The sequence below is a fragment of the Pseudophryne corroboree genome, chromosome 3 (genome assembly GCF_028390025.1).
Source record: "Pseudophryne corroboree isolate aPseCor3 chromosome 3, aPseCor3.hap2, whole genome shotgun sequence".
Lineage (NCBI taxonomy): Eukaryota > Metazoa > Chordata > Amphibia > Anura > Myobatrachidae > Pseudophryne > Pseudophryne corroboree.
The window spans coordinates 162,206,826-162,232,232 of record NC_086446.1 but is presented as its reverse complement, the minus strand read 5'-3'; the positions used below and the strand labels follow the sequence as shown (position 1 = coordinate 162,232,232).

Genomic DNA, 25,407 nt, shown 5'->3' with positions numbered 1-25,407 from the left:
TTCCTTTCGTAATTCTGCTTAGCTAAAATACACTCCCAGTGGGCGGTGGCTTAGCGTTTGCACGGCTGCTAAAAACATCTAGCGAGCGAACAACTCGGAATGACCACCTATATCATTATCTCTGTTCATGTAACTGTGGGTCTAATTCAGACCTGATCACAGCAGCAAAATTGTTCTCTAATGGGCAAACCCATGTGCACTGCAGGAGGGGGGGCAGATATAACATGTGCAGAGAGAGTTAGATTTGGGTGGATTATTTTGTTTCTGTGCAGGGTAAATACTGGCTGCTTTATTTTTACACTGCAATTTAGATTTCAGTTTGAACACACCCCACCCAAATCTAACTCTCTCTGCACATGTTGTTTTTGCCCCACCTGCAGTGCACACAGTATGCAGTCAGACACAACAGACTTTTTGCATACAGCTTTGGGCAGACAGCACAGTACTCATTATGATTGATTCAGGCTCTGAAGGGTCGATTCAATTAACTTGCTGCACTAGTCTGTGACCCTCCCAACATGACCCTCTCCAGGAGGGACACAATGCTCTGCTTCTGGATTTTTCTCTTAATTTATGATTGCCGGCACCTGTGTTGAACAGGTTAATGGATAAGAAAGGTGTTTCAGCACAGGTGATGGCAATCATATATTAAGAGGGAAGTCCAGGAGCAGAGCATTGTGTCCCTCCTGGGGAGGGTCATGTTGGGAGGTATGCTGCACATGCTACATCTGCCCCACCTGCAGTGCAACATGGGTTTGCCCAATAGTGTGCTTTTTTGGTATGCTGAATAAACCCTTATGCTGGATTTGATATCATCCCATTATATTTCATACAAATGTGAAGGACATAGTTAATGACATGCATAGGTTTTTGATGATAGAAGGCTTGTACCAATGAATGTGTTATACAAAGGACGTAATAAGCAAAGCATCCACAATACGGTACATTTCACCAGTTATTGGGTACATACCGGCGTAAATAACGATGTTATGTACAAGGAAATTTGCAAAGGACAGACTTCCCAATGAGAGCTGTGCTTTGCGATAGGGCTTCCGGGTTTCGGCCCCGGGAGACTTTATGCACATGCATCCAGTCACGCATACGACCGCGGGGGGTGCTGGAAGAGATCCGATTGGATCCCTCTCCGGGGGAAATTGCAGTAGAAGCCCATAGGAGGAGATTTATCAACTATTTGAAAGAAGACAAGTAGAGATGTTGCCCATATCAAAAATTCAGATTCTAGTTCTAATTTATCTGTTAGTCTATCAAAAATTCAGATTCTAGTTCTAATTTATCTGTTAGTCTATCAAAAATTCAGATTCTAGTTCTAATTTATCTGTTAGTCTATCAAAAATTCAGATTCTAGTTCTAATTTATCTGTTAGTCTATAAAATAACTAGAGTCTAACTAACTGCTACAGTGTGTGCAACAATTCCACTTGTCCTCTTAAGAAAGTTTGATAACTCTCTCTTAATTACTTCATATATGAAATAGTGACTGTCATGTCTTCTGTTGCTGCAAATACTGTGTTAACATTGCTTTGCTTTCTTCTAGCTATAAATGGACTTGTAGATTCTTTGCACCTCAGCTTTCATCAGAATGAAGTCAGTGTATGGCATGTTTTAAATCTAGGGATAAGCGCAGAGCTATTATCAATTTACTTTGGAGGTAACACATTTATGGTGGATTCAAGTTATCAAGAAACTCTGACTCTTTTCCCAATGAATGGGAAGACCGTTGTCATGAACATGGAGAAACCAGGTCAGTTATTTTACTTTTCATTTATTTGACAGGTGGTGTTTGTTAAAGATTTTTACCTTATCCATTGTGGTAGTGCCAAACACAGCTTCTGACAAAAGTCAGCATGCCGGAAATGGAGACATCTTATTGGTTATCAACTGGTCCCAAACTACTCTGCTAGGTGATTGCTCTCAAAAGCAACAGCCTCTGCTAAAAATGCTTATAGGCCATATAGTCTTGCCTATGCACCATATAATGTATAACTGTTTGTTTTTCTATTAAGATCATGTGATTTGCTCTTTCTCACTGGCTGATATTTTACCTTGTTCATTTTCTCAATTTATCTAGGGCACTGGTACGTGGCGCCAAAATCTCCTTTGGCAGAGTTAGGTATGCGAGCAAAATTAAATGTAATGCAAGATGATTACTACGACTATGATCATGACGATGCAGAGGAGTTTGCACATGATCCCTCATTTTTTAAAAATTCCTTGACCACGCCTCCAAAAATCTTCCCTTTTGGACCACGCAGCATCTTACATAAAAAGAAGATTCCAGAAAATAGGGAAAATACAATTGTAAATGATGATCCTCTGACAAACTGGTCCCAGTCAGTTGGAGCAATAGACAATACAACTGAAGCAAAACATATTACAGAATATGAAACAGAGGAACTACATAATGACATACATGCAGAGCACAGAGATGAAAATGTGCCTATCAATCTTTCATACAAGCAGTTACAAAATGAATCGGCAATTAATAAAACTGCACATAACCATGTGGATTATTATGATGACTACAACAATGTTGATTTTGAGTATATTGACTTATATGAAGACCAATCTGATAAAGACCCTCGTAGCACTGAAAGGGAACTGCGCACTTATTTCATTGCAGCTGTGGAGGTGAGGTGGGAATATGGAGCTGGAAATTCACCTTACCTTAAAAAACAAAAGTGAGTACAGAGATCTATGTTAGTAAATTTGTAGTAGCATACCCTTTAATTGCATAGCAGGTGACAAAGGGAAAGGAGTGGCTGGCTTTATATACACAGGGTGGTATTCAATTGATTAATGTGCCCGATCTCCCGTCTAAAGTGACGGGAGATCGCGGGTGTGATATTCAATTGTATGTAGTTTTTGCGTTGATTGCACCCATAGAGGTTGGGTGTAGCTATGTAAAGCAGCTAAACCTGACCAAAAAGCTGGGCGCGATCGCAGAAAGTGCCATTTGTGCGCCCAAACAGGTCACATTTTGTGGATTTCCGCTCACTAGCCCCGGGGGTGTGAGCTGAAATGCAGATGCCGGCAGGCGCGATGAACGGAGCTACAATTGAATAGCTCCATTTGGGTGCCATCTAGCGACTGCCAGGAGAAAAACAGTGTCAGAGCAACTATTGTTCATATTAAATGTGGCCTCTACTCAAAGTTTGTTTCTTGTTCATTATCTACTTGTTACATGTGATTTCTCTTTTCATCTGATTTTCACATAAAATGGAACAGACAACAATAAAACTAATAACTATATCGGAGTCTAGACATGGAGCATACCACATAGTGTGTACCCGGCTTTAGAAACCAGTTTACTGATTGCTTTACAAATTGGCCTTTTGGACAATGCTGGATTTCTGTTTTATTGTAGTATTATTATTTTTTATTATTATTATTATTATTATTACCCTTTATTTCTAAGTGTTTCGCAGCGCCTTAAATGAACACACATTAGAACAACACAGGGTAAACAAAGCTTAACATCACAGAAAACTAAACACAGAGCACCGGTAACAATTAGCACCACAGTTCTCAGTACACAATACAGCTGAGATGTCAGGAAGCAAAGAAGTAATCAGCCTAGTACTGGGGCGGGCAGTCATTGGAAGAGATGAACAGTCACGAGCAGGAGGAATGCAGGTATAGACAGTCACTGAGTAGGAGAGAGCTGTAATTTAAGTGCAGGAGATGAGGGCTGTATGAACAGGAGGGAAGAAGGCCCTGCTCCAAGGAGCTTACAATCTAGGGGAAGAGGGAGATAGACAGGTGACATGAGGTACAAGCAAGTGGAAGGTGGCCTGGTGCCAGGAAGTAAGCGAGGCAGAGATGGCCTAGGTATGAAGATGAGAGAACGGTCTCAAGACTGGGTTATGCTGACGGGTAGGCTTAGAAGAACAGGGGAGTTTTCAGTGCCCGTTTAAAGCTTTGCAAGGTCGGGGAGAGTCTAATAGAGAAATCAAGCTTGTTCCACTGACGAGGGGCAGCATTGTATTGAAAGCAATTTTATAGTTTTGTGAAGATTTCTGATAGCATTGCATTTTCATTTATTGGTATATCATTATAGTTAGTCTTTTTAATTATGTATTTCTCCTCCAGGGTCCACAGTAGTATCCACAGGATATACAGTGGGATATGAAGTAGCGTCAGCAGATTAACACCAACGATCTATAGTTTTCGGCCTCCCAGAATGCAACGGGCCAGTCCTCTATATCCCCGAATCCTGGCTCAGGCAATTCAGTTTTTTTGTTGGTGCAGCCGAAGCCGGACCACGATCTTTGGGCTGCTGATTTTGACAGCCATAAGCCTATTTAATTTATTTTTATAGATTTATGTTTTTTGAGCGAGTTTCTAAAAATTGTCGTACATGCACCTTAGACAACGCTTACCTATGTGTACAGTGCTGTTTCTGCGGGCTGTGTAGGATGTACTAGCAAGTCCAGCTGAGGCTACCAGGCTGTGGCTGGAGCACGGGGAGAAGGTAAGCCATCGGTTCCGCATAGCGGGGGAGACGTGAGAAACACCCGCACTGTTTTCAGGATGGAGACTACCGAACAGTTGCTGAAGCGGCAGCACTAGGCTCCAGGGATCATAAACTCCAGGGATTAGTGTCGGCCCCTCTCCCCAGTTCATGACCAGTTTTCTCTGAGTTTCCAGCCATGAACTGATTTCCTGCTTCCGACTGTGACGCTGTGTATTTAAAAGGACCCAGTCGCAGCATAGGCAACTGTGTGACTGGTGTGTCGGTGTTCACTTGGGCGTCTGTGTTCACTGTTGGGTTCACTGGGCATTGGTGTACACTATTTGCTTCTGGATCCACTCAGCGTTCACTAGCATATTGATCGATCCTGGAAGAGGGGTGAAGTCTCCCTGTATCCAACTTTCCTGAGCCAGGTGATTCAGCACTAAGAGGCAGATTTATTAAGCCTGGTGAAGTGATACAGTGGAAGATGATAATGCACCAGCCAATCACCTCCTAACTGCCATGTTACAGGCTAGGTTTGAAATATGACAGGAGCTGACTGGCTGGTGCATTATCACCTTCCACTTTATCACTTTACCAGGCTTAATAAATATGCCCCTCTACCTACAGTACCATTGGGTGCGTGTAGTTGGATAAGTGCCTGATGCATATGAGTCTGCAAATTATTGCTACCGTTTCTTTCATTGTGTGACTGAATATGTTAAATGTCCTAAATAAGGTAATGCAGTAATATGTTTCTCCTACATACTTGAAATGTATCTGTAGTTGAATATGTGCTCATTTTGCTTATTATACTAATGTATAACTTGTGACTGATTGCTAGTGTGAATGCTGACTTTACTATTCCTGTCAGTTTCTGTGTATATACCGATCCTCAATGCTGGTGCAAACCAGGGAGGGATTGTATTGTATGTCACTTTAACAAGCTATGAAGTGATTTCAGTCACAAATTGTATAGTTAACACCATACCGGTGTGTGATTTGTTTACCATGTCTAAGAGAGGCAAGGGTGAGGAGGATACACTCCACAGCAGCTCCAACACTGATTTCATGTTTGTCCTGCAAAGCTGGGTTAACCTTTCAGGATCTGGTTCAAAATGGATTATGTGCAAATTGTTTTATCTTTCCTAAAAGCCTCCTGAATAATCCTAGGCAGGCACAGGTTCAAGTTGAACCCCCATGGGCTGCTTTTGCACAGACATTATCCAATATAGCTGAGCGGATAATGCCAGCTCCTATGCCATTGATAGGTTACCCTGTTATCCCTTACATGCAACATTCCCCCTGGGTTGTATCACATCCAGTCCAGGAATCTGCAGCCTTTCAACAAAAATAGGCTGAAAGGCTTGGGGAAAGTAAATCACACAGACATGAAACAACATCTTCACAGTCTACACGTTTCAGATGGGGACACGTCGGAGGATGAAGATTCCTCGCATTCTGGTTCTGCATACAGAGATGAGGTTGAAGGTCCCGGCTCAGTGGATATACCTGAGCTAATTAGTGCTATGAAAGCCATTCTATCCTTAGAGGAGACAGCAGAGCCTTTGCTAAAATTCAAGGCTCCTTTATTTAAACATTTGAAAACAGTCAGAACTGAATTTCCGGGGTCAGAACAGCTAACGGAGATTATGCAAGAGGCCTGGGTCATGGGCCCTCATTCAGAGTTGTTCGCTCGCTAGCTGCTTTTAGCAGCATTGCACACGCTAGGCCGCTGCCCTCTGGGAGTGTATCTTAGTTTAGCAGAATAGCGAATGAAAGATTAGCAGAACTGCTAATAAATAATTCTTAGCAGTTTCTGAGTAGCTCCAGAGCTACTCACAGATTGCGATCAGCTCAGTCCGTTTAGTTCCTGGTTTGATGTCACAAACACGCCCTGCGTTCGGCCAGCCACTCCCCCGTTTCTCCAGACACTCCCGCGTTTTTCCCTGACATGCCTGCGTTTTTTAGCACACTCCCGGAAAACGCTCAGTTACCACCCAGAAACGCCCTTTTCCTGTCAATCATTCACCGATCAGCAGTGCGACTGAAAAGCGCCGCAGGATCCACAGCAAAACTGCTAAGTTTTTAGTTAAATAACTAAGCGCATGCGCCCAGCGTGCCTTGCGCATGCGCATTTTGCAACAAATCGCAGCATAGCGAAAATCGGCAACGAGCGAACAACTCGGAATGACCCCCATGGTAAGAAGTTTAGAATTCCAAAGAAATGGAATTCCCATCATCTTCTTCCAGCTGGGGACTGTTTAAAAAGAGAGGTGGCCCCCAAGGTAGATATGCACGTCATTCAATTGGTGTGAAAGTCTACATTGCCTCTGATTTCAACATCATTAAATGACGTTACGGATAGAAAAATAGATGTTTTTAAAAACAACAACATTTTTTCCTTGTCTGGGGCAATAATAAGACCAGCCATGGCTTCAGCCTGGATTACAAAAACAGTGAAGGCCTGTTCTGATGCATTGGAGGATGATCTCTCACTGGCATCTAGAGAGCAAAAATCTCATATTGCACATATTAAACAGGCAGCTTTTTTTTATGGAAGAAGCAGCCTTGGATATGGGTACTATTGCCTCTCAAACATCAGCCTCGGCAGTAGCAGCTCGCAGAGCGGTCTGTCTACATACATGGTAGGCTGACTCAGAGTCCAAGAAGGTTCTAGAGTCTTTGCCTTTTACTGGAGATATCCTTTTTGGTAAAAAATTAAACAGTATTCTGGAGTCAGAGGCAGACTCTCAGAAAGGGAAGTTTCCTTCAACCTACAAGTCCAAACCTAGTTTCCAGCTTTTCGGCCCTTTCGGACCCAGGGAAAAGCAAAAGAAAAGGATTATGGCAAACAGTCCCAATCTGTCAAGTCTGGTAAGACTAAAAAGCATTGGGCTACCAGAGGGCCTGCTTCCAAGCTAGAAGATAAGCCATCAGCCTGATGGTGCAGGCCTCCACCTGGGGGATCCCAGGTTGGGAGGCCGACTTCTTAATTTTGCACAGATCTGGCAGCAGTCCACCACAGATGCCTGGGTGCAAGAAGCGGTATCTCACGGTTATGCGTTTGCCTTCAAGTAACACCCTCCACAAAGGTTCTGTTGTACCAGCCCATCTTCAGTAGAAACGAAAGCCAGGGCCTTACAAGAGGCAGTTCAGAAGTTGCTTCAATCAGGAGTGATAATTCCAGTTCCTGCTGCACAACAAGGACAAGGTTTCTATTCCAACCTGTTTCTGGTTCAGAAGCCAAATGAGTCGTTCCGACCCATACTCAATTTCAAGGTGCTGAACAAGTACATTTGGGTACCTTGCTTTCATATGGAGACTTTACTTTCCATTATTTTGGCCATGGAGCCGGAGTATTTTATGGTATCCCTGGATATCCAGGATGCTTACCTGCATGTTCCTATAGCACAGTTCCGTCAGTGCTATCTCATGTTTGCTATCCTCCTGCAACACTTTGAGTTTCAGGCCCTACCATTTGGACTGGCCACAGCTCCAAGAGTGTTGACCAAAATTATGTTGGTAATGGCGGCTTATCTCCGTCGGCAGGAGATTAGAATTTTTCCATACCTCAACGACCTATTAATCCTAGCGCAGTCTCAGGAATTGCTTCAGCGTCATCTGCAACAGACAATAGCTTGTTTACAGAGACACGGTTGACTCATAAATTGGGCAAAGTCATCCCTGGTTCCGTCACAACGTATGACGCACCTGGGGGCTGTATTGGATTCCGATCTTCAGAGAGTGTTTTTACCTCTGAACAAAATATCCACAATACAGTCGAGGATTCAGGAGCTGCTACACAGTCAAGGGGTATCCATTTACGCAGCTATGCGTGTGATGGGATCAATGGTGTCGACGTTTGACATGGTGGAGCATGCTCAATTCCACTCAAGGCCTTTTCAACGTCTGATCCTTTACAAATGGAATGGGTTACATAAGACAATAAAAACTCAGACTATGTTCCTTCATCTGGAAGTACAGAGGTGATTAGCCTGGTGTGGCTACAGACATCCCATCTGGACAAAGGGCGACCCTTTTGGATCTCAGATTGGGAGGTTCTGACAATGGATGCTAGTATTCAGGACTGGGGAGCAATGTCAGAAAAAAGTTGCATTCATGGGCAGTGGACCAAGGAAGAAAGTTGCCTGCTAATAAATATATTGGAACTTTGGGCCATATACATGACACTCATTCAGGCAAAAGACAATCTTCAGGGGAAACCATTTCAAATTCGCTCGGACAATGCAACGGCAGTAGTGTACCTCAATCATCAGGGAGGAACGTGCAGCCAAAAGGCAATGAAGGAGGTAAGCCGCAAACGAATGGGCTTTACACCCCAAGGTCTTCCAGACGCTGGTAGATAAGTGGGGGTTGCCAGAGATAGATCTCATGGCTTCCCATCAGAACAACAAAGTTCCAGCATATGGGTCAAGGACAAAGCATCCCAAAGTGACTTTCAGGAAGATGGGACTTTCGTCTGGCCTATGTGTTTCCACCAATCACCCTGTTGCCCAGGGTGATGCGAAAAGTAAAACAGGGAAAGGGCGCCGTGACAATAATAGATCCGGTTTGGCCCAGAAGACATTGGTACACAGATCTGAAGAGGCTGTCAGTGGATACTCCGTTTTTACTCCCTCAACATCCAGATCTGCTGTCTCAGGGTCCTTATTATTACAAGCACCTGGTTCGCCTGTCTTTGACGGCGTGGCTCTTGAGACATCCATCCTGAAAGCAAAAGGATTTTCACAACAGGTAATTCGAACAATGCTTAGAGCAAAGAAACCATCCTCTGCGCACATTTATTACTGAATATTCCAGTGCCAGGAAATTTGACCCTAGGTCTTTCAGAGTTTCCAGAGTCCTAGCATTCCTTCGGGCGGGAATGAATAAAGGTCTACAGGTGCTTCCTTGAGAGTTCAGGTGTCAGCATTGACTGTATGGTTTCAAAAGAAAATTGCTAACCTGCAGGATGTTTGCACTTTTTTCCAAGGAATGCTTCACATCCAACCTCCATGTGTTCCTCCTACAGCTCCTTGGGATCTAGGTATAGTCCTAAAGGTGCTTCAAGTTGCTCCATTTGAACCACTGACACAAGTGGATCTTAAATGATTGAAAGCTAAAACTCTCTTTTCACTAGCTATTGCCTCAGCTAGAAGAGTGTCAGATTTAGGGGCATTGGTATGTCGCCCTCCTTTTCTGATATTTCATCTAGACAGAGCGGTTCTCAGAACCAAATCTGGTTATCTTCCTAAGGTGGTGTCTAAATTCCACCTTAACAAAGAAATTGTAGTATCGGCTTTTCAAGGGCCGGATCTTTCTGCGGGAGATGCATCTTTGGACATAGGGGGTCATTCCGAGTTGTTCGCTCGTTGCTGATTTTCGCAACGGAGCGATTAAGGCAAAAATGCGCATACGCATGGTACGCAGGGCGCATGCGCTAAGTATTTTAGCACAAAACTTAGTAGATTTACTCACGTCCGGACGAAGAATTTTCATCGTTGAAGTGATCGGAGTGTGATTGACAGGAAGTGGGTGTTTCTGGGCGGAAACTGACCGTTTTCTGGGAGTGTGCGGAAAAACGCAGGCATGCCAGAATAAAACGCGGGAGTGTCTGGAGAAACGGGGGAGTGGTTGGGCGAACGCAGGGCGTGTTTGTAACGTCAAACCAGGAACGAAATGGGCTGAGCTGATCGCAGTGTAGAAGTAAGTCTCGAGCTACTCAGAAACTGCTAAGAATTTTCTATTCGCAATTCTGCTAATCTTTCATTCGCAATTCTGCTAAGCTAAGATACACTCCCAGAGGGCGGCGGCCTAGCGTGTGCAATGCTGCTAAAATCAGCTAGCGAGCGAACAACTCGGAATGACCCCCATAGTCTGTGCTTTAAGGATCTACATGGATCATTCCAGTGCCATCAGAAAGACAGAAACTGTCTTCGGTCTCTATGGATTTTACAAGAAAGGATGGCCTGCTGACCAGCAGACAATGGCGAGGTGGCTTTTGATGACTATTTCAGAAGCTTATTCTTGAGCTGATCTCCCTATTCTGGCTAATGTCTCTGCTAAGCTAGATCCTTCATGGGCAGCACAATGTGGTGCTTCAGCTGAACAGATATGTAAGGCAGCCACATGGTCTTCCATTAACACATTCATCAGACATAATGCCTTTGATACCTTTACCTCTCAGGATGCTGCATTTGGGCGAAGGATTCTCCTGTCCAATCAGGAGCGTCCTCTCCACTAAAATTGCTTTGAGACATCCCAATGTATATCCTGTGGATACTACTGTGGATCCTGCAGGAGACATACGTAGTTATGGTAGACTTACAGTCGATAACTCTATTTCTCCTAAGTCCAATGTATCCACAGGGATCCCACCCTGACGCACCTGATTTGAGGATCCTTACACCTACTAACCTCTTCCTTCTTGTAAGGAAGGGTGTGCATGTGTGTTCTTCTCGCCTGATTAAGGCTCTCTATGATGCTCCTGCCTTGAGATTTGGAAAACAACTGAATTGCCTGAGCCAGGAGGCGGGGATATAGGGACTGGCCTGTTGCATTCTGGAAGGCTGAAAGCTTTTGCTCATTGGTGCCAATCCACTGACGCTACCTCATATCTCAATGTGGACTTTGGAGAAATAGAGTTATCGATGGTAAGTCCACCATAATTATGTATTTTCTTTCAGTGCTGAAATATTAGTTGTCTGTTATTTTATGAGTATTGCCTACATCAATGTGTTTAATCATCAGTATTGGACACCCACGGGCTTTGTGAGAATAGGTATATAATCTCAAGAATTTTATTCTCATCATATAAGCATGGAATGTCATATATAACAAATACAATATTTTCTCTCACAAATACAATACAGTAAAGTATCTACCTTAACTCATGTGTCCCTTGTGATATGTATTTAATGAATAAAAATGTTAATAAAAAATGTCCAATTAGCTGTCATACTTCAATATTCAGATTCTGCTGCATTATTTTAAGAAAGAAAAGTATCAATATACACACTTTTCTTCTTTAGTGTCCATAGGGATACCATAGGCTGTAGGTGGTTGGAGAGGACCGGACACCAAAAAGTTAAAGCTTTGGCACCAAAAAGTTAAAGCTTTGGCTCCCAAGGACAGCCAGTTTTAGTTCGGTGCAGGCAGGAGCCAGATGCACCATTAGACAGGGGGGCTGCTCTTAAGCAGCCCCAAGCTTTTCTTTTTAGGATTTCTTTTATTTTTAGAAATGTTTCTTCAGCGCAATCAATGCTGGGCATCCTATTGGGTGCCTGCGCTGCTGCTCCAACAACCTCCCACTGGCGCCCGCCAAAATCACTGGGCCACTCACCAGTGTTGCAGCGCTGGCTGGCCTTGGGAGCCAAAGCTTTAACTTTTTGGTGCCCGGTCCTCTCCAGCTAGCAATGCTCTGCTGGGAACCCAGGGCTGCAGCAGGACAACAGGGAGCAGGTAAGGCGATTCCCCGCTTGCGGGCGTCCAGTTTGTCCGCAAACCCCACTAGTCCACCAGGGCATATGGCATCAGGGACACAGTATGGAGGCCAATTGACCCTGGGGGTTAATGTCAGCACAGGAGAGGTAGGCTCTACCCCAATAGCTTGTCCCCCGACTCAGAGCACAATCCCTCACAGAGGCTTCCCGCCTCTTAGCTGCTCCTCCTTAACCTCCTCCCCCAGTGAGACGCTCAGCAGCCATTTTTTTCACATGCCTGCTGTAGCAAGTCTCAAGACAAGTTTGGTACAGTCTCCCTGTACACCTCTCCCTAGGGCCAGGTTTTACAGTGCTTATCCTACCAACCTATTAAGGCTTGTGTAGCTGATTTAGTGCCCATATACTGTATATTATTTATGCATTGTATGTGAATGTTGCTAGTAACTGCTATTGTGATATACTGTTTCAGAATCTTAACTGTCAGTTATATCTATCCCTTTTACTCTCTCCTTAACCCAAAACCAGGTGTATACGGGTTCAGTACCTCATATTTACTTGTACTTGTGAGGGGTGTCACATTACATTATTTGGCTATATACACATTGTGTGCTTATAGTTCCTATATTACTATGTCTTCCAAAGATAAAGGTAGTAATGAGGCTGGGGCTTCTATACTGGTTACATGAAGATCCTGTTCAGCTGACTTATTCCTTAAGGATCCTGTACAGGATGGTCTATGTTTAAACTAAGTGTTATTTCGTAGGACACCAGCACCTGTCCAGAAACCACCTTTGGTGTCTTTCTTATCTCAGGTCATGACGCAGCTAGTTGATCGCCTGTTAGCTCCTACTCTTCCTCCTCAGCAATTGCAACCTGCTTTGACCACCCCTCCTATACATCCTCCCTGGATGGATACTTTTTCCCACTCTGTTTAGAGTTTGGTTCAAACGTCTGTCATTTTTCAGTAAATGCTACAAGGCAACAGACCGTTAGCTGCCAAAGTGCATAGATGTACTGTGCAGTCATCACAGTCTGTGCAGGTGTCAGATTCTGAAGTGTCATCTGATCAGGAGGCAAATTATACAAATGTCTCAGATCCCAAGTCTTCCTCTGTTCGTGAAGAACAGCACAGCACTCTAATGTGGATGTTCCTGCTTCAGTGCAAGCAGTCAAAATTATCCTCTTCTACAGTAGTTGAGGAGGAGCCAGCCCCTAAGCCTAAAGCCCCAGTGTTTAAACGACAGGTCATCAAATCAGAATTCCTTCAGTCGGATCAGCTTACTGACCTCATGTGTAAAGCCTGGATTATGCCTAACAAGTGGTTCCAGTTACCAAAAAGGCTTACGTCCTTTTACCCTCTTCCGGAATGTACTAATTGTGAGGCTCCCCCTTCAGTAAATACTCATGTGGCTTGCCTTGTTAGAAACTCTATGTTGCCTATTCCCACTGTGTCTTCCCTCAAGAATACCACACACAGGAAAATAGAAACTTTCCTCAAGTCTATTTACTCGCATGCGTGCACCATTACATGCCCACCTATGGCTTCAGCCTATGTTGCTAAAGCTACTGAAAGCTGGACGGATACACTCTAAGGCAGCCTCCCATCAGAAGCTACCAGGGTACAACTGTCCCACATGTCACATATTAGGGAACTGGCTTCTTACCTTGGGAAAGAAGCTTTAGATACAGTAATACTTGCTTCTTAAGTGTCTGCAACCTCTCTGACAGATCGGCGTGTTCGCTGGCTCCGCTCCCAAGGGTAGCCTTCCAAGAAGGCACTTGAATTTCTACCCTTCACAGGTGACATACTCTTTGGTGCCGAGTTGGACAAGATTAGGGCCACTGTTGCTGCTTCTAAAACTGCCTTTCTGCCTTCAGCTGCTTCTCCAAAGCCCAGGACATCATCTTATCAGTCCTTTCATCCCCAGGGGAAGGCTAAAGGCCAGTCCTTTCCCAAGCAGGCCAGCTCTTATAAGTCCACCAAAGCACACTCCAAGCAATCCTGGGCTGCCAGACGTTTGGCAGCAAAGTTGGGCGACAAACACTCTGCCTGATGGGGTGGGCTTCCTCCTGGGGGGTCCCAGGTGTGAGGCCGATTTCTTCAGTTTGCAGAGTCCTGGTGACAAACTATCACAGATGCCTGGGTATGAGAAGTGGTCTCCCTTGGGTATGCTCTCACTTTTCAGAGGCGTCCTCCTCAGCATTTTTTTTGTAAGGGTCTTCAAGCAGATCCCATCAAGGCCTTGGCTCTGCAATAGGCCATTCAATCTCTTATAAAATATGGAATCATAGTGCTACTTCCCCATAAGCAACAATTGGCTGGATTTTACTCCACACTTTTCTTAGTCCAAAAACCAAATAGTTCCTTCAGCCCCATTCTCAACCTGAAAGCATTCAACAGGTTTATATGGGTGCCCAGGTTTTGCATTGAAACACACCACTCCATTATCCTTGCATTGAAGACTGGGGACTTTCTGGCCTCACTGGATATTCAGGATGCATACATGCATGTGCCTTCCAACCATTAGCGTTACCTCAGATTCGCTATCCTCCAGCAGCATTATCAAATTCAGGCACTGCCCTTCAGACTTTCTATGGCCCCTCGGGTCTTTAACAAAATTATGGCAGTCATGGCTGCACATATCAAGTGTCATGGGTCCGAAATCTTACTTACCTGGATGACCGACTGATTTTAGCCCAGTCTCCGGAGATCCTGCAACAATATCTCCATCTGACCATTGCCTTCCTGCAAGTGTACAGCTGGATTATCAACTGGAAAAAGTCCTCCCTATCGCCTTCTCAGAGGATGTTACATCTAGAAGCCCATCTAGATTCTCAGGTCCAGAGGATTTTCCTGCCAGTGGACAAGATAATGCCAGTTCGCACATGCCTGCGCAGATTTCTTTGACACTGGCATGTGTCCATCAACTTAGCCATGCAGGTCTTGGGGTCCATGATCTCCACCTTCAACATGGTGAAGTACGCCCAAATTTTCCCTCCAGACCTCTTCAAAACCCGTTCCTGTCATGTTGGAATGGGCAGCATCATCTTCTCAGATCTCAAACAATTGTTCTTTCCCTGGAGGTCTGACTATCCCACTTATGGTGGCTACAGATGTCCCACTTGGACAAGTGTCATCCCTTTTGAATTCCAGATTGGGTATTCCTCACCACAGATGCCAGCCTCGGAGTGGGGAGCAGTGACCAGTCAGCAGTCCTTTTAGGGATGTTTGACTGTCCACGAAAATCGCCTGGCCATCAACATACTGGAGCTCTGGTCTGGGCAGTGTACAGAGCACTTAGTCTGGCGCAAGACCTTCTCCATAGCTGACCTGTTCAATCCAACAATGTGACCACGGTAGCCTACCTCAACCACCAGGGAGGCACGCGAAGTCTGGCTGCCATGAGGGAAGTTATGCGCATTCTCACTTGGGTTGAACATCATCTTCCGTCTAACTTGGTAGTATTCATCACAGGGGTCCTCAACAGAAGCAACTGTATCAGTGTCTGACAGATCAGTATATTCCCCATCGTCATCGGAAGAATTATCCAAAATATTATTGGATTGTGATGTAGAAATGGCCAGTTTAGATGGCCCCTTGGTCCCAGAGGAGCGTGGGGTAGACATTTGTCTAACCAAAGAGCGATTTAATTGTTTTAATTGGGTAGACAGAGTATCGGCCCAGGGCTGATTAACTACAGGTAGAATATGTTGCTGCAATGGCACAGGAGGTTCCACAGGGGGCGTAATACATGTCACAAGTGTAGTCAGCAGACTTGAGAATGCTGCCCAGGGTGGGTCCTGATTGGCCACAGGTGCTTCAGGTTGACTGGGTGTATAGCACTCAGCGCCTGCACCAGCAGCTAAAACTTCCCCCTCAGGTAAATCTGTGGTGCCAGTACTGCAGGGTGCAGAAGCGTCCGCGGATTTACCGCCCTGTGTAACAGACATTATAAGGAATGTAGCCTTAGCACGTAACAGTAAAATAAAGCCAGACAAACACAATACCTGTAAGTAACCCCCTATGTTATGTGACAGTAAACACAGTACACAAAACAGAGGATTTAAGCAGTATGAGGTGACTGAAACACACAGTAAAAATACCCAATCGTATATTCTGTGTAACACTATATATATATATATATATATATATATATTGTCGAAGTCAAAAGTATTACAAACAGAAAACATACAAACTCCACACTGGTGAGCCGCTGTGCGTGTGAATACATGCAGCGTGCACAGCAATATATGGTAACACACGCATTCACACAGAAACGCCACAAAGATATATTTAACACATATTTCATACCACACATAAATTAAACATGTCAAGCACTAGACATTATATTGTTTTAAATTATATTATAGAGTATAACATCATGTATATGTATTATTGGAATGGAACAAGATAAACATGTCATGCTTGGTGTCAAAATGATCAGAGGAATGTGTGGATTGATTTGATACCTGTGATTAAGTTGTAACTCATTGCAACAATTAGTTATGATTAAATGTATGAAAGCTTAAGTCACTCTTATTAGAACAAAAGACATCCTGCTTCTTTAAGGCTGGACGGTGCTTGCATATGAACTGACCAATGATACATCATGAATGAGAAAGTTCCCTCCCCTGGACCAATAACAGAAGACATGTACTCCCCCAATTTACACAGTGTATAGGGGATTCCAGGGACAAGAAGTTCTGTTTGCTGTGAGATGGAGCATAGTGAGCATGGGACAGGGTGATGTATTGCTGGCTGTAATGGATTCGTTTGTATCTATCTGCTTCCTGTGTAATTGTAAAATTATAACTGAATGATATATACTGTACATGTGATATATTGTATAGATATCCTTTTAATATCAAATATATACATGAGCGTTGGAACTCTGACAATGTGTGCGTGTACTTGATTTCTATTAAGGGATGTAGTGTTTGCGATGTACAGCGCACTTTTATCGTATATGGTAATAAGATGCGCCTTGCGTCCGCTGCATATATTAACGCTGGTATTTGAAATATTTATTAGAAATATATTTGAATCCAACAATATATATATATATATATATATATGGGACCGTGATGCACCTAGCTCCTCAGGGTACAGAATATAGTGATAGCAATATGTGATATAAGAGAATGGAATCCCACACAACAGCTATAGGCACACTCAGTCACATGTACAATGCAGACGTTATTACATATTAAAAATAAAACTGCACTGGACTAGTAAAACTACATATAAATATGTATGGGTATAGATAAATCACAGAATACTTGTACTAAATATTCAGATAGCAGTACACTTGTTCTTAACTAACACTGTCTAAAATGACATGTAGAATACTTATGTGCCTGTAAATGCACAGCGGCATTAGAGGAGACAGAGCTCTGCAGTCCCGGAGATCAGCCCAGCTAGTGGCGAAGATGGCGCCAAAATCTCTGTCAGGGAGTGAGGGAGAGAGAAATGCAGCTCCAGGGTAGGAACTCCAGCAGTAGAGGGCGCCCGAAGCTGGTTGAGGGGCTACAGGTCAGCGCCTTATCCCCTATACTGGGCCTCACCACCGGGTACTATGGAGCCTATATTAAACGGATTTTAGTAAATCTGACTTGTGCTCCCTGCACTGGTGGATATAGTGGGGTCCCTGTGCAGTACAGTGTCCACGCCAGCGACATGGTCCGTCTCCTGAGACCGCGACCAGACTGCGATTTTCGGCGGGTCCCACCTGGAGGACCCTCTTACCTCCTCCATAACGTGCAGCCACACGATCCAGGAGAGCACAAGTACCTCCGCTACAAGTACCCGGGAACCAGGCCCCGGGAGTATGCAGCGCTGCTGGGGGAGATGATGGAGCCACAGCACAGCATGTCAGAATGACATAGAAAGTGCTGCGGCCCTTGAAGTCTTCTTAAAAAGCTCTTTTCTGGGATGCCTAGCGCAGCCCCCCCTGTTAGTGACCTGCTATGTAGGCACCAACTTACAAACTGAGCTCCAGTACCTGGAGGCGGGGCTATAGAGGCAGTGCAGTGCATCCGGGGGACAGTCAAAGCTTTAACCTGTTGGTGCCTCAGATCAAGATCCAACTATACACCCCCAATGTTATTCCCTGTGGAATACCAGTGTACCCCACTGCAGAAATTTATTTTTTTTGAATTTCAGTCTATTTCAGTCTATGAACTGTCTATTACAATTCTCCACTTTCTTTCCATTCAGACATTCTGTCTCACATGGGTTCCAGTGGTATAAGAAAGTGGTATTTCGTGAGTATTTGGACAGCAGTTTTACAGTACCAGCAATTCGCGGGGAGAGAGATGCTCACCTAGGACTTTTAGGTCCATGTATTCATGCTGAAGTGAATGACGAAATCATAGTAAGTAAAAAAGTATTTATTATTTTATATTAGGTGTAGTTTCAGTGGTCATAGAGATGTGTACAGATATTTCAGAACCATAAAAATGGAAGGCATTTGTGCAAGGCTCTTTCATATGCGTACCATACTTCCTTTATTAAAATCTGTCGAAGACACTATTTGAAGCTAGAGATGAGTGGTTTGGATTCCTTGGAATCCGAGCAGTTCCGAACTTCCGGGATCTAAGTCTTCCTGAGCTGCGGCTTTGGTCTTCCCGCCAGACTCTGATTCCACTTCGAGGTAAAAAAATCATACTCTCAGCGTTGGATTCTAACGGGTTTCGGATTGTATATAAGACGCCGCTGCTGGAACTTGGCGACATTTCACTCTCAGGCATGCTGCTCTATGCTGTGCTGTATTCTGTGGTATTGGCTTTGCTGTGTCCACTGTCCACACTCCAGACTTACAAGTGGCTGTGCTCTGTGTATAGTACACTGATATAGGGGGGACGCTGCTGTATGTATGTATGCTGCGTGGTACTCTGCTGCATTGGCTGTGCTGTGTCAGACTTACAAGTGGCTGTGCTCTGTATATACTGTATTCAGTGTATAGGGGGCACGCTGCTGTATGTTGCGCTGTGCTCTGCTGTAAATTGGCTGTGCTGTGTCCAGCTAACGTTGCTGTACACAAGCAACACTACATTGTGTATTGTGTGACTCACTGTTAGATATTTTCTTTTGTTTGTACTGTTTGGTGCCCTGTGACTCCACTCAGTTTGAACCGAGCTGCAAGTTCAAAAAAGAAAAATATATATTTTGTATAGATTTATTGTTTGCAGATTTCCATCAGTATATACTGCTGCACTTGTGTATAATGCCCACATGCACCCTTGGGCACATATATAGCTTGTAATTCTTGCTCTGTTATTAGCCAGTGCCTCTACCTCAGGACTTTCAGAAACCCGGCAGCTCCTGTGTGAGTAGCGACCACCCTTTTAACTAGTAACTGATAAAATAACAAACTCTTGCACTCCGAGAACAGAAGTACTTGCAATGTAAAATATTGTGAGTTCTATAATAGTAGACAAACATAGGTTTATGGCATTTTCATATATGTACAGAATTTTTTTTTAGCTGCTTTAAAATCAAATATTTCACAGCATCCTAGACAAAAAATCAGCCTACCACCCATTCTCCCCATAAACCCATTTCCCAGCTCTTCACACAATTTGTTTTTGAAAAAATGAAAATAACTCTTACATTCTCCAGGCATAATTCAGGTTGCATCATGAACGCAGTATTTGAGAAGGCCCCGCTGTGCGCACGCGCAGGTCCTGTCCTGCACATGCGTAAGCAGTTAATGCAATTGAGTCGCATTAACTGTTAACGCCTCTGCCTAGCTGACAGGCAGAGGCGGGTCGAGAGCGGCGATGGAGCATTTTCAGGGCTTCGCCGAGGAAACAGGGGCGTGTCGGTGGTGTATCCCGGGCAGCTGCGTGTTGTCAGAATCTGCTACTCTTACTGAAAAAGGTCCTTAGTCCAGATGCACTGATAACCAGTTGCAGAATTCTGTCCATGCACCACTGCTGCCCAGTGGCAAACACATGAGAGGGGGGTTTCTAAAGGCTATATTATGGAACAATGCTAAAAAAATTGTTTGGGAATGTGACACTAAACTGGCAATAGATACTTTTTTTGGGATGATTCATTTGATCCCTTATTTATGTCACAGCAGATTAAATAATTACCACCCCACCCCTCTCTGCACATTACAATAGTACCAACATCTGATACATACAGTACTGATCACTATAAACAGTTCACACCAATACTGAACTCTGCAGAATGGCTGGATGTTCTCATATCTGAACCAAACCCAGGGTTTTAGGGTTTGGTTCAGATATGAGAACATCAGATATGTACTAATTAAGAAATATCACTGGATAAACAATTTGCCTACATTGTATTGTTTCTGTATCTGATGACTGTATTTCAATGTGGATATGTCAGCCATTTATTATTGTATTTACTGAGATTTATTGTCTAATGCTTATATGCTAATATATTGAAGTATTTTAAGAAGATCGTGGTCTAACTCTGGAAGAGATTTTATAATTGTATAACACATCTCCCGTAGACAATTTTTTTGTATTTCTATTCCTGTACTCTGTCTAACAGAGAGTACATCATAGGGTTGAGCTCCAAACTTAGCGCAAAATTAGGTCTATTCCACTCTCGATAGATATATATATATATATGTGTGTGCATATATATATATATATATATATACATATATACATACATAGAAAGGAAAGGGATGGGGGGTAGCGACCATTGGTGTCTAAGAATGAATTGCAAATGTTTAAAAGAATGAAAACATTTATTAAGAATTCACAACATTTTTCTAAAAATGGGATAAAAGGTAATTACACATACTGTATGTATAAAAACATAAAGTGCAAAAATATTTAAAGTGCTTATCTCAACTGTAATACCCAATCTGTCATATATCTTTTGGAATGCGACTGTGGAAAGCAATATGTCGGAAAATCGAAAATGAGGATGCAAGAACATATCCGAAACATAAAGAACAAGATGGAATCTCATGCAGTTGCAAAACATTTCAACCTCACACACAAGTCTAATCCGGAATCATTAACTTTTAAAGCTATCAAATTGGTCAAACTGGGAGAAAGAGGTGGCGATTTAGCCGATAAACTTTCACGAAGAGAGATGTTCTGGTCCCAGTTACGGACTATACACCCAATGGGGTTTAATGAGAACTACGAAATTGCTCCGTTTCTATGATAGAACATAAAACTGAAGAGCGAACAGTATTTCCCATTTTCCACCCCACCTATCTCACCCCACATTCCTTACCCCTGTCCCCTACACATGTCCCCACTCTGCACTATATCACCATATTGGTAGTTATAGACACTATTACGGTTAATCGACCACCATGTAGTTTAATGCAGTGGTCGACACAGGCACGGTTAAAGAAAAAACATTTTCTACAGTCAAACCACTGTAACCACACTGGAAAGGCCCAATCTCGACCGAACTTGGAAGCGAAGCAGTGTTGGGCCTGATCAGTACCAGCAAGGGAGACCACCTGGGAAGTTCAGGTACTGTAAACTAAACTGGAAATACCAAATATTCTGTCTGTGTATACTAGGAAACACAAATTAATAATACATTTATACACAATAATGGCACATAGAGGCACTATCATAATAAACTAATTGTTATATACATTAGTGCACATATTCACTTTAATATTCAGTATCACCTTAATATGTAATATCACCGATATATTTATAAAAAATGATAATCGGTTATGGCACTGTCACTTTTTAACTCCTCTTTAAATCCCCAATTCCATTTATTTATATTTATATATATTTTTATATATTTATATAATTATATTTTTATATATTTTCATATATACCAATATTTGCATTGCTCTAAATAGATATAATATTATATTGATTCCATTTACACCTGGTTTTAACAAGATGCTATTAATATCCGTCATAGCAATTGTAATAGTAGAAATTTCACACTGTGTTTTTTTCTTCTCTCACTAATTTCCATGGAAACGGCCCCTGGATAAGTGAAAATGTCCTATACCATGAATGTCACAAGCTACTAGAAAATGGCCGCTGTCATAAACTGAATAAAGAGATCTAATAGAGGATGGCCGCCACAGCAGAAGACATACCCATAGCAACAGCTCGAGCTCTACTGAGACTGGGATCATAGAAGACGGCGCGCGCATGCGCGGTGACGATTCGGAAGTGGGGCGGAAGTAATGCTCTCCGGACTTCTGATGTGCCCGGACACCGGAAGTGTGGTGGAAGTGCCGCCAATACATAGAAACTGAACTTTTAAAGACATTCTATACAATATTTCAGGCTCCAAATCACTCGTTTTCCTTGTGGTTTAATATAGTATCTGCCTATAAGGAGAAAGTCATATTTATAGGAGAAGTTTATAACATAGTAAAAATACACTTTTTTAATACAGGATATGATGTCATAATTGAGTTAATTAGCAGCACTAGTATAAATATGAGCCCAGTCTCACTCTGCCTTTACCCCTTGATGAAGTCTGTGTGACGAAACGCATTGGGCATCATTTGACCTCTGACTCAGATAAGCACTTTAAATATTTTTGCACTTTATGTTTTTATATGTATGTGTAATTACCTTTTATCCCAGTTTTAGAAAAAGTTTTGTGAATTCTTAATAAATGTTTTAATTATTTTAAACATTTGTAATTCATTCTTAGACACCAGTGGTCGCTACCCCCCATCCCTTTCCTTCCTAGATTCAATTAATTCAGGGATTTACCATCCCAGTATTACTTGGGGGTTCAGCAGACGCCCTATATATCAGGAGTGTCAATACAGAAAATCTGTATATGTTGGGTTGCAGATTATTTTATTTTCATTTGTGGCACAGTATTTTCTTTTTTTTGTGATATATATATATATATATATATATATACATGTGTATGTGTGTGTATATATATATATATATATATATACATGTGTATGTGTGTATATATATATATATATATATATATATATACAGGTTGAGTATCCCATATCCAAATATTCCGAAATATGGAATATTCCGAAATACAGACTTTTTTGAGTGAGAGTGAGATAGTGAAATCTTTGTTTTTTGATGACTCAATGTACAAAAACTTTGTTTAGTACACAAAGTTATTAAAAATATTGTATTAAATGGCCTTCAGGCTGTGTGTATAAGGTGTATATGAAACATAAATGAATTGTGTGAATGTACACACACTTTGTTTAATGTACAAAGTTATAAAAAAATATTGGCTAAAATGACCTTCAGGCTGTGTGTATAAGGTGTATATGAAACATAAATGCATTATGTGCTTAGATTTAGGTCCCATCACCATGATATCTCATTATGGTATGCAATTATTCCAAAATACGGAAAAATCCGATATCCAAAATACCTCTGGTCCCAAGCATTTTGGATAAGGGATACTCAACCTGTATATACATATATATATGTGTGTATATATATATATATATATATATATATATATGTGTGTGTGTGTGTGTGTGTGTATGTATGTGTATATATTAGAGATGAGCGCCTGAAATTTTTCGGGTTTTGTGTTTTGGTTTTGGGTTCGGTTCCGCGGCTGTGTTTTGGGTTCAAACGCGTTTTGGCAAAACCTCACCGAATTATTTTTGTCGGATTCGGGTGTGTTTTGGATTCGGGTGTTTTTTTCCAAAAACACTAAAAAACAGCTTAAATCATAGAATTTGGGGGTCATTTTGATCCCAAAGTATTATTAACCTCAAAAACCATAATTTACACTCATTTTCAGTCTATTCTGAATACCTCACACCTCACAATATTATTTTTAGTCCTAAAATTTGCACCGAGGTCGCTGTGTGAGTAAGATAAGCGACCCTAGTGGCCGACACAAACACCGGGCCCATCTAGGAGTGGCACTGCAGTGTCACGCAGGATGTCCCTTCCAAAAAACCCTCCCCAAACAGCACATGACGCAAAGAAAAAAAGAGGCGCAATGAGGTAGCTGTGTGAGTAAGATTAGCGACCCTAGTGGCCGACACAAACACCGGGCCCATCTAGGAGTGGCACTGCAGTGTCACGCAGGATGGCCCTTCCAAAAAACCCTCCCCAAACAGCACATGACGCAAAGAAAAAAAGAGGCGCAATGAGGTAGCTGTGTGAGTAAGATTAGCGACCCTAGTGGCCGACACAAACACCGGGCCCATCTAGGAGTGGCACTGCAGTGTCACGCAGGATGGCCCTTCCAAAAAACCCTCCCCAAACAGCACATGACGCAAAGAAAAAAAGAGGCGCAATGAGGTAGCTGACTGTGTGAGTAAGATTAGCGACCCTAGTGGCCGACACAGTAGTAGACAAACATAGGTTTATGGCATTTTCATATATGTACAGAATTTTTTTTTAGCTGCTTTAAAATCAAATATTTCACAGCATCCTAGACAAAAAATCAGCCTACCACCCATTCTCCCCATAAACCCATTTCCCAGCTCTTCACACAATTTGTTTTTGAAAAAATGAAAATAACTCTTACATTCTCCAGGCATAATTCAGGTTGCATCATGAACGCAGTATTTGAGAAGGCCCCGCTGTGCGCACGCGCAGGTCCTGTCCTGCACATGCGTAAGCAGTTAATGCAATTGAGTCGCATTAACTGTTAACGCCTCTGCCTAGCTGACAGGCAGAGGCGGGTCGAGAGCGGCGATGGAGCATTTTCAGGGCTTCGCCGAGGAAACAGGGGCGTGTCGGTGGTGTATCCCGGGCAGCTGCGTGTTGTCAGAATCTGCTACTCTTACTGAAAAAGGTCCTTAGTCCAGATGCACTGATAACCAGTTGCAGAATTCTGTCCATGCACCACTGCTGCCCAGTGGCAAACACATGAGAGGGGGGTTTCTAAAGGCTATATTATGGAACAATGCTAAAAAAATTGTTTGGGAATGTGACACTAAACTGGCAATAGATACTTTTTTTGGGATGATTCATTTGATCCCTTATTTATGTCACAGCAGATTAAATAATTACCACCCCACCCCTCTCTGCACATTACAATAGTACCAACATCTGATACATACAGTACTGATCACTATAAACAGTTCACACCAATACTGAACTCTGCAGAATGGCTGGATGTTCTCATATCTGAACCAAACCCAGGGTTTTAGGGTTTGGTTCAGATATGAGAACATCAGATATGTACTAATTAAGAAATATCACTGGATAAACAATTTGCCTACATTGTATTGTTTCTGTATCTGATGACTGTATTTCAATGTGGATATGTCAGCCATTTATTATTGTATTTACTGAGATTTATTGTCTAATGCTTATATGCTAATATATTGAAGTATTTTAAGAAGATCGTGGTCTAACTCTGGAAGAGATTTTATAATTGTATAACACATCTCCCGTAGACAATTTTTTTGTATTTCTATTCCTGTACTCTGTCTAACAGAGAGTACATCATAGGGTTGAGCTCCAAACTTAGCGCAAAATTAGGTCTATTCCACTCTCGATAGATATATATATATATATGTGTGTGCATATATATATATAT

General features: G+C 42.6%; 1 protein-coding gene, 1 long non-coding RNA gene and 1 pseudogene across 3 annotated transcripts in view; 2 read left to right on the top strand and 1 right to left on the bottom strand.

Annotated features, from left to right (window-relative positions):
* Positions 1–25,407, top strand: part of LOC135054997 (coagulation factor VIII-like) — a 638,500-nt gene that overhangs the window by 265,375 nt on the left and 347,718 nt on the right. For both annotated transcript variants that reach the window (XM_063958535.1, XM_063958534.1), the window contains exons 13-15: positions 1,555–1,761; positions 2,089–2,698; positions 18,136–18,292. In XM_063958535.1, the coding sequence (XP_063814605.1) occupies positions 1,555–1,761; positions 2,089–2,698; positions 18,136–18,292 (974 nt within the window). The remainder of the gene's footprint in view (positions 1–1,554; positions 1,762–2,088; positions 2,699–18,135; positions 18,293–25,407) is intronic.
* The window catches only part of LOC135054998 (uncharacterized), a 221,347-nt gene that overhangs the window by 145,612 nt on the left and 50,328 nt on the right, over positions 1–25,407 (bottom strand). The gene's annotated exons all lie outside the window — the stretch shown is intronic.
* LOC134898440 (5S ribosomal RNA) lies at positions 21,283–21,410 on the top strand (annotated as a pseudogene).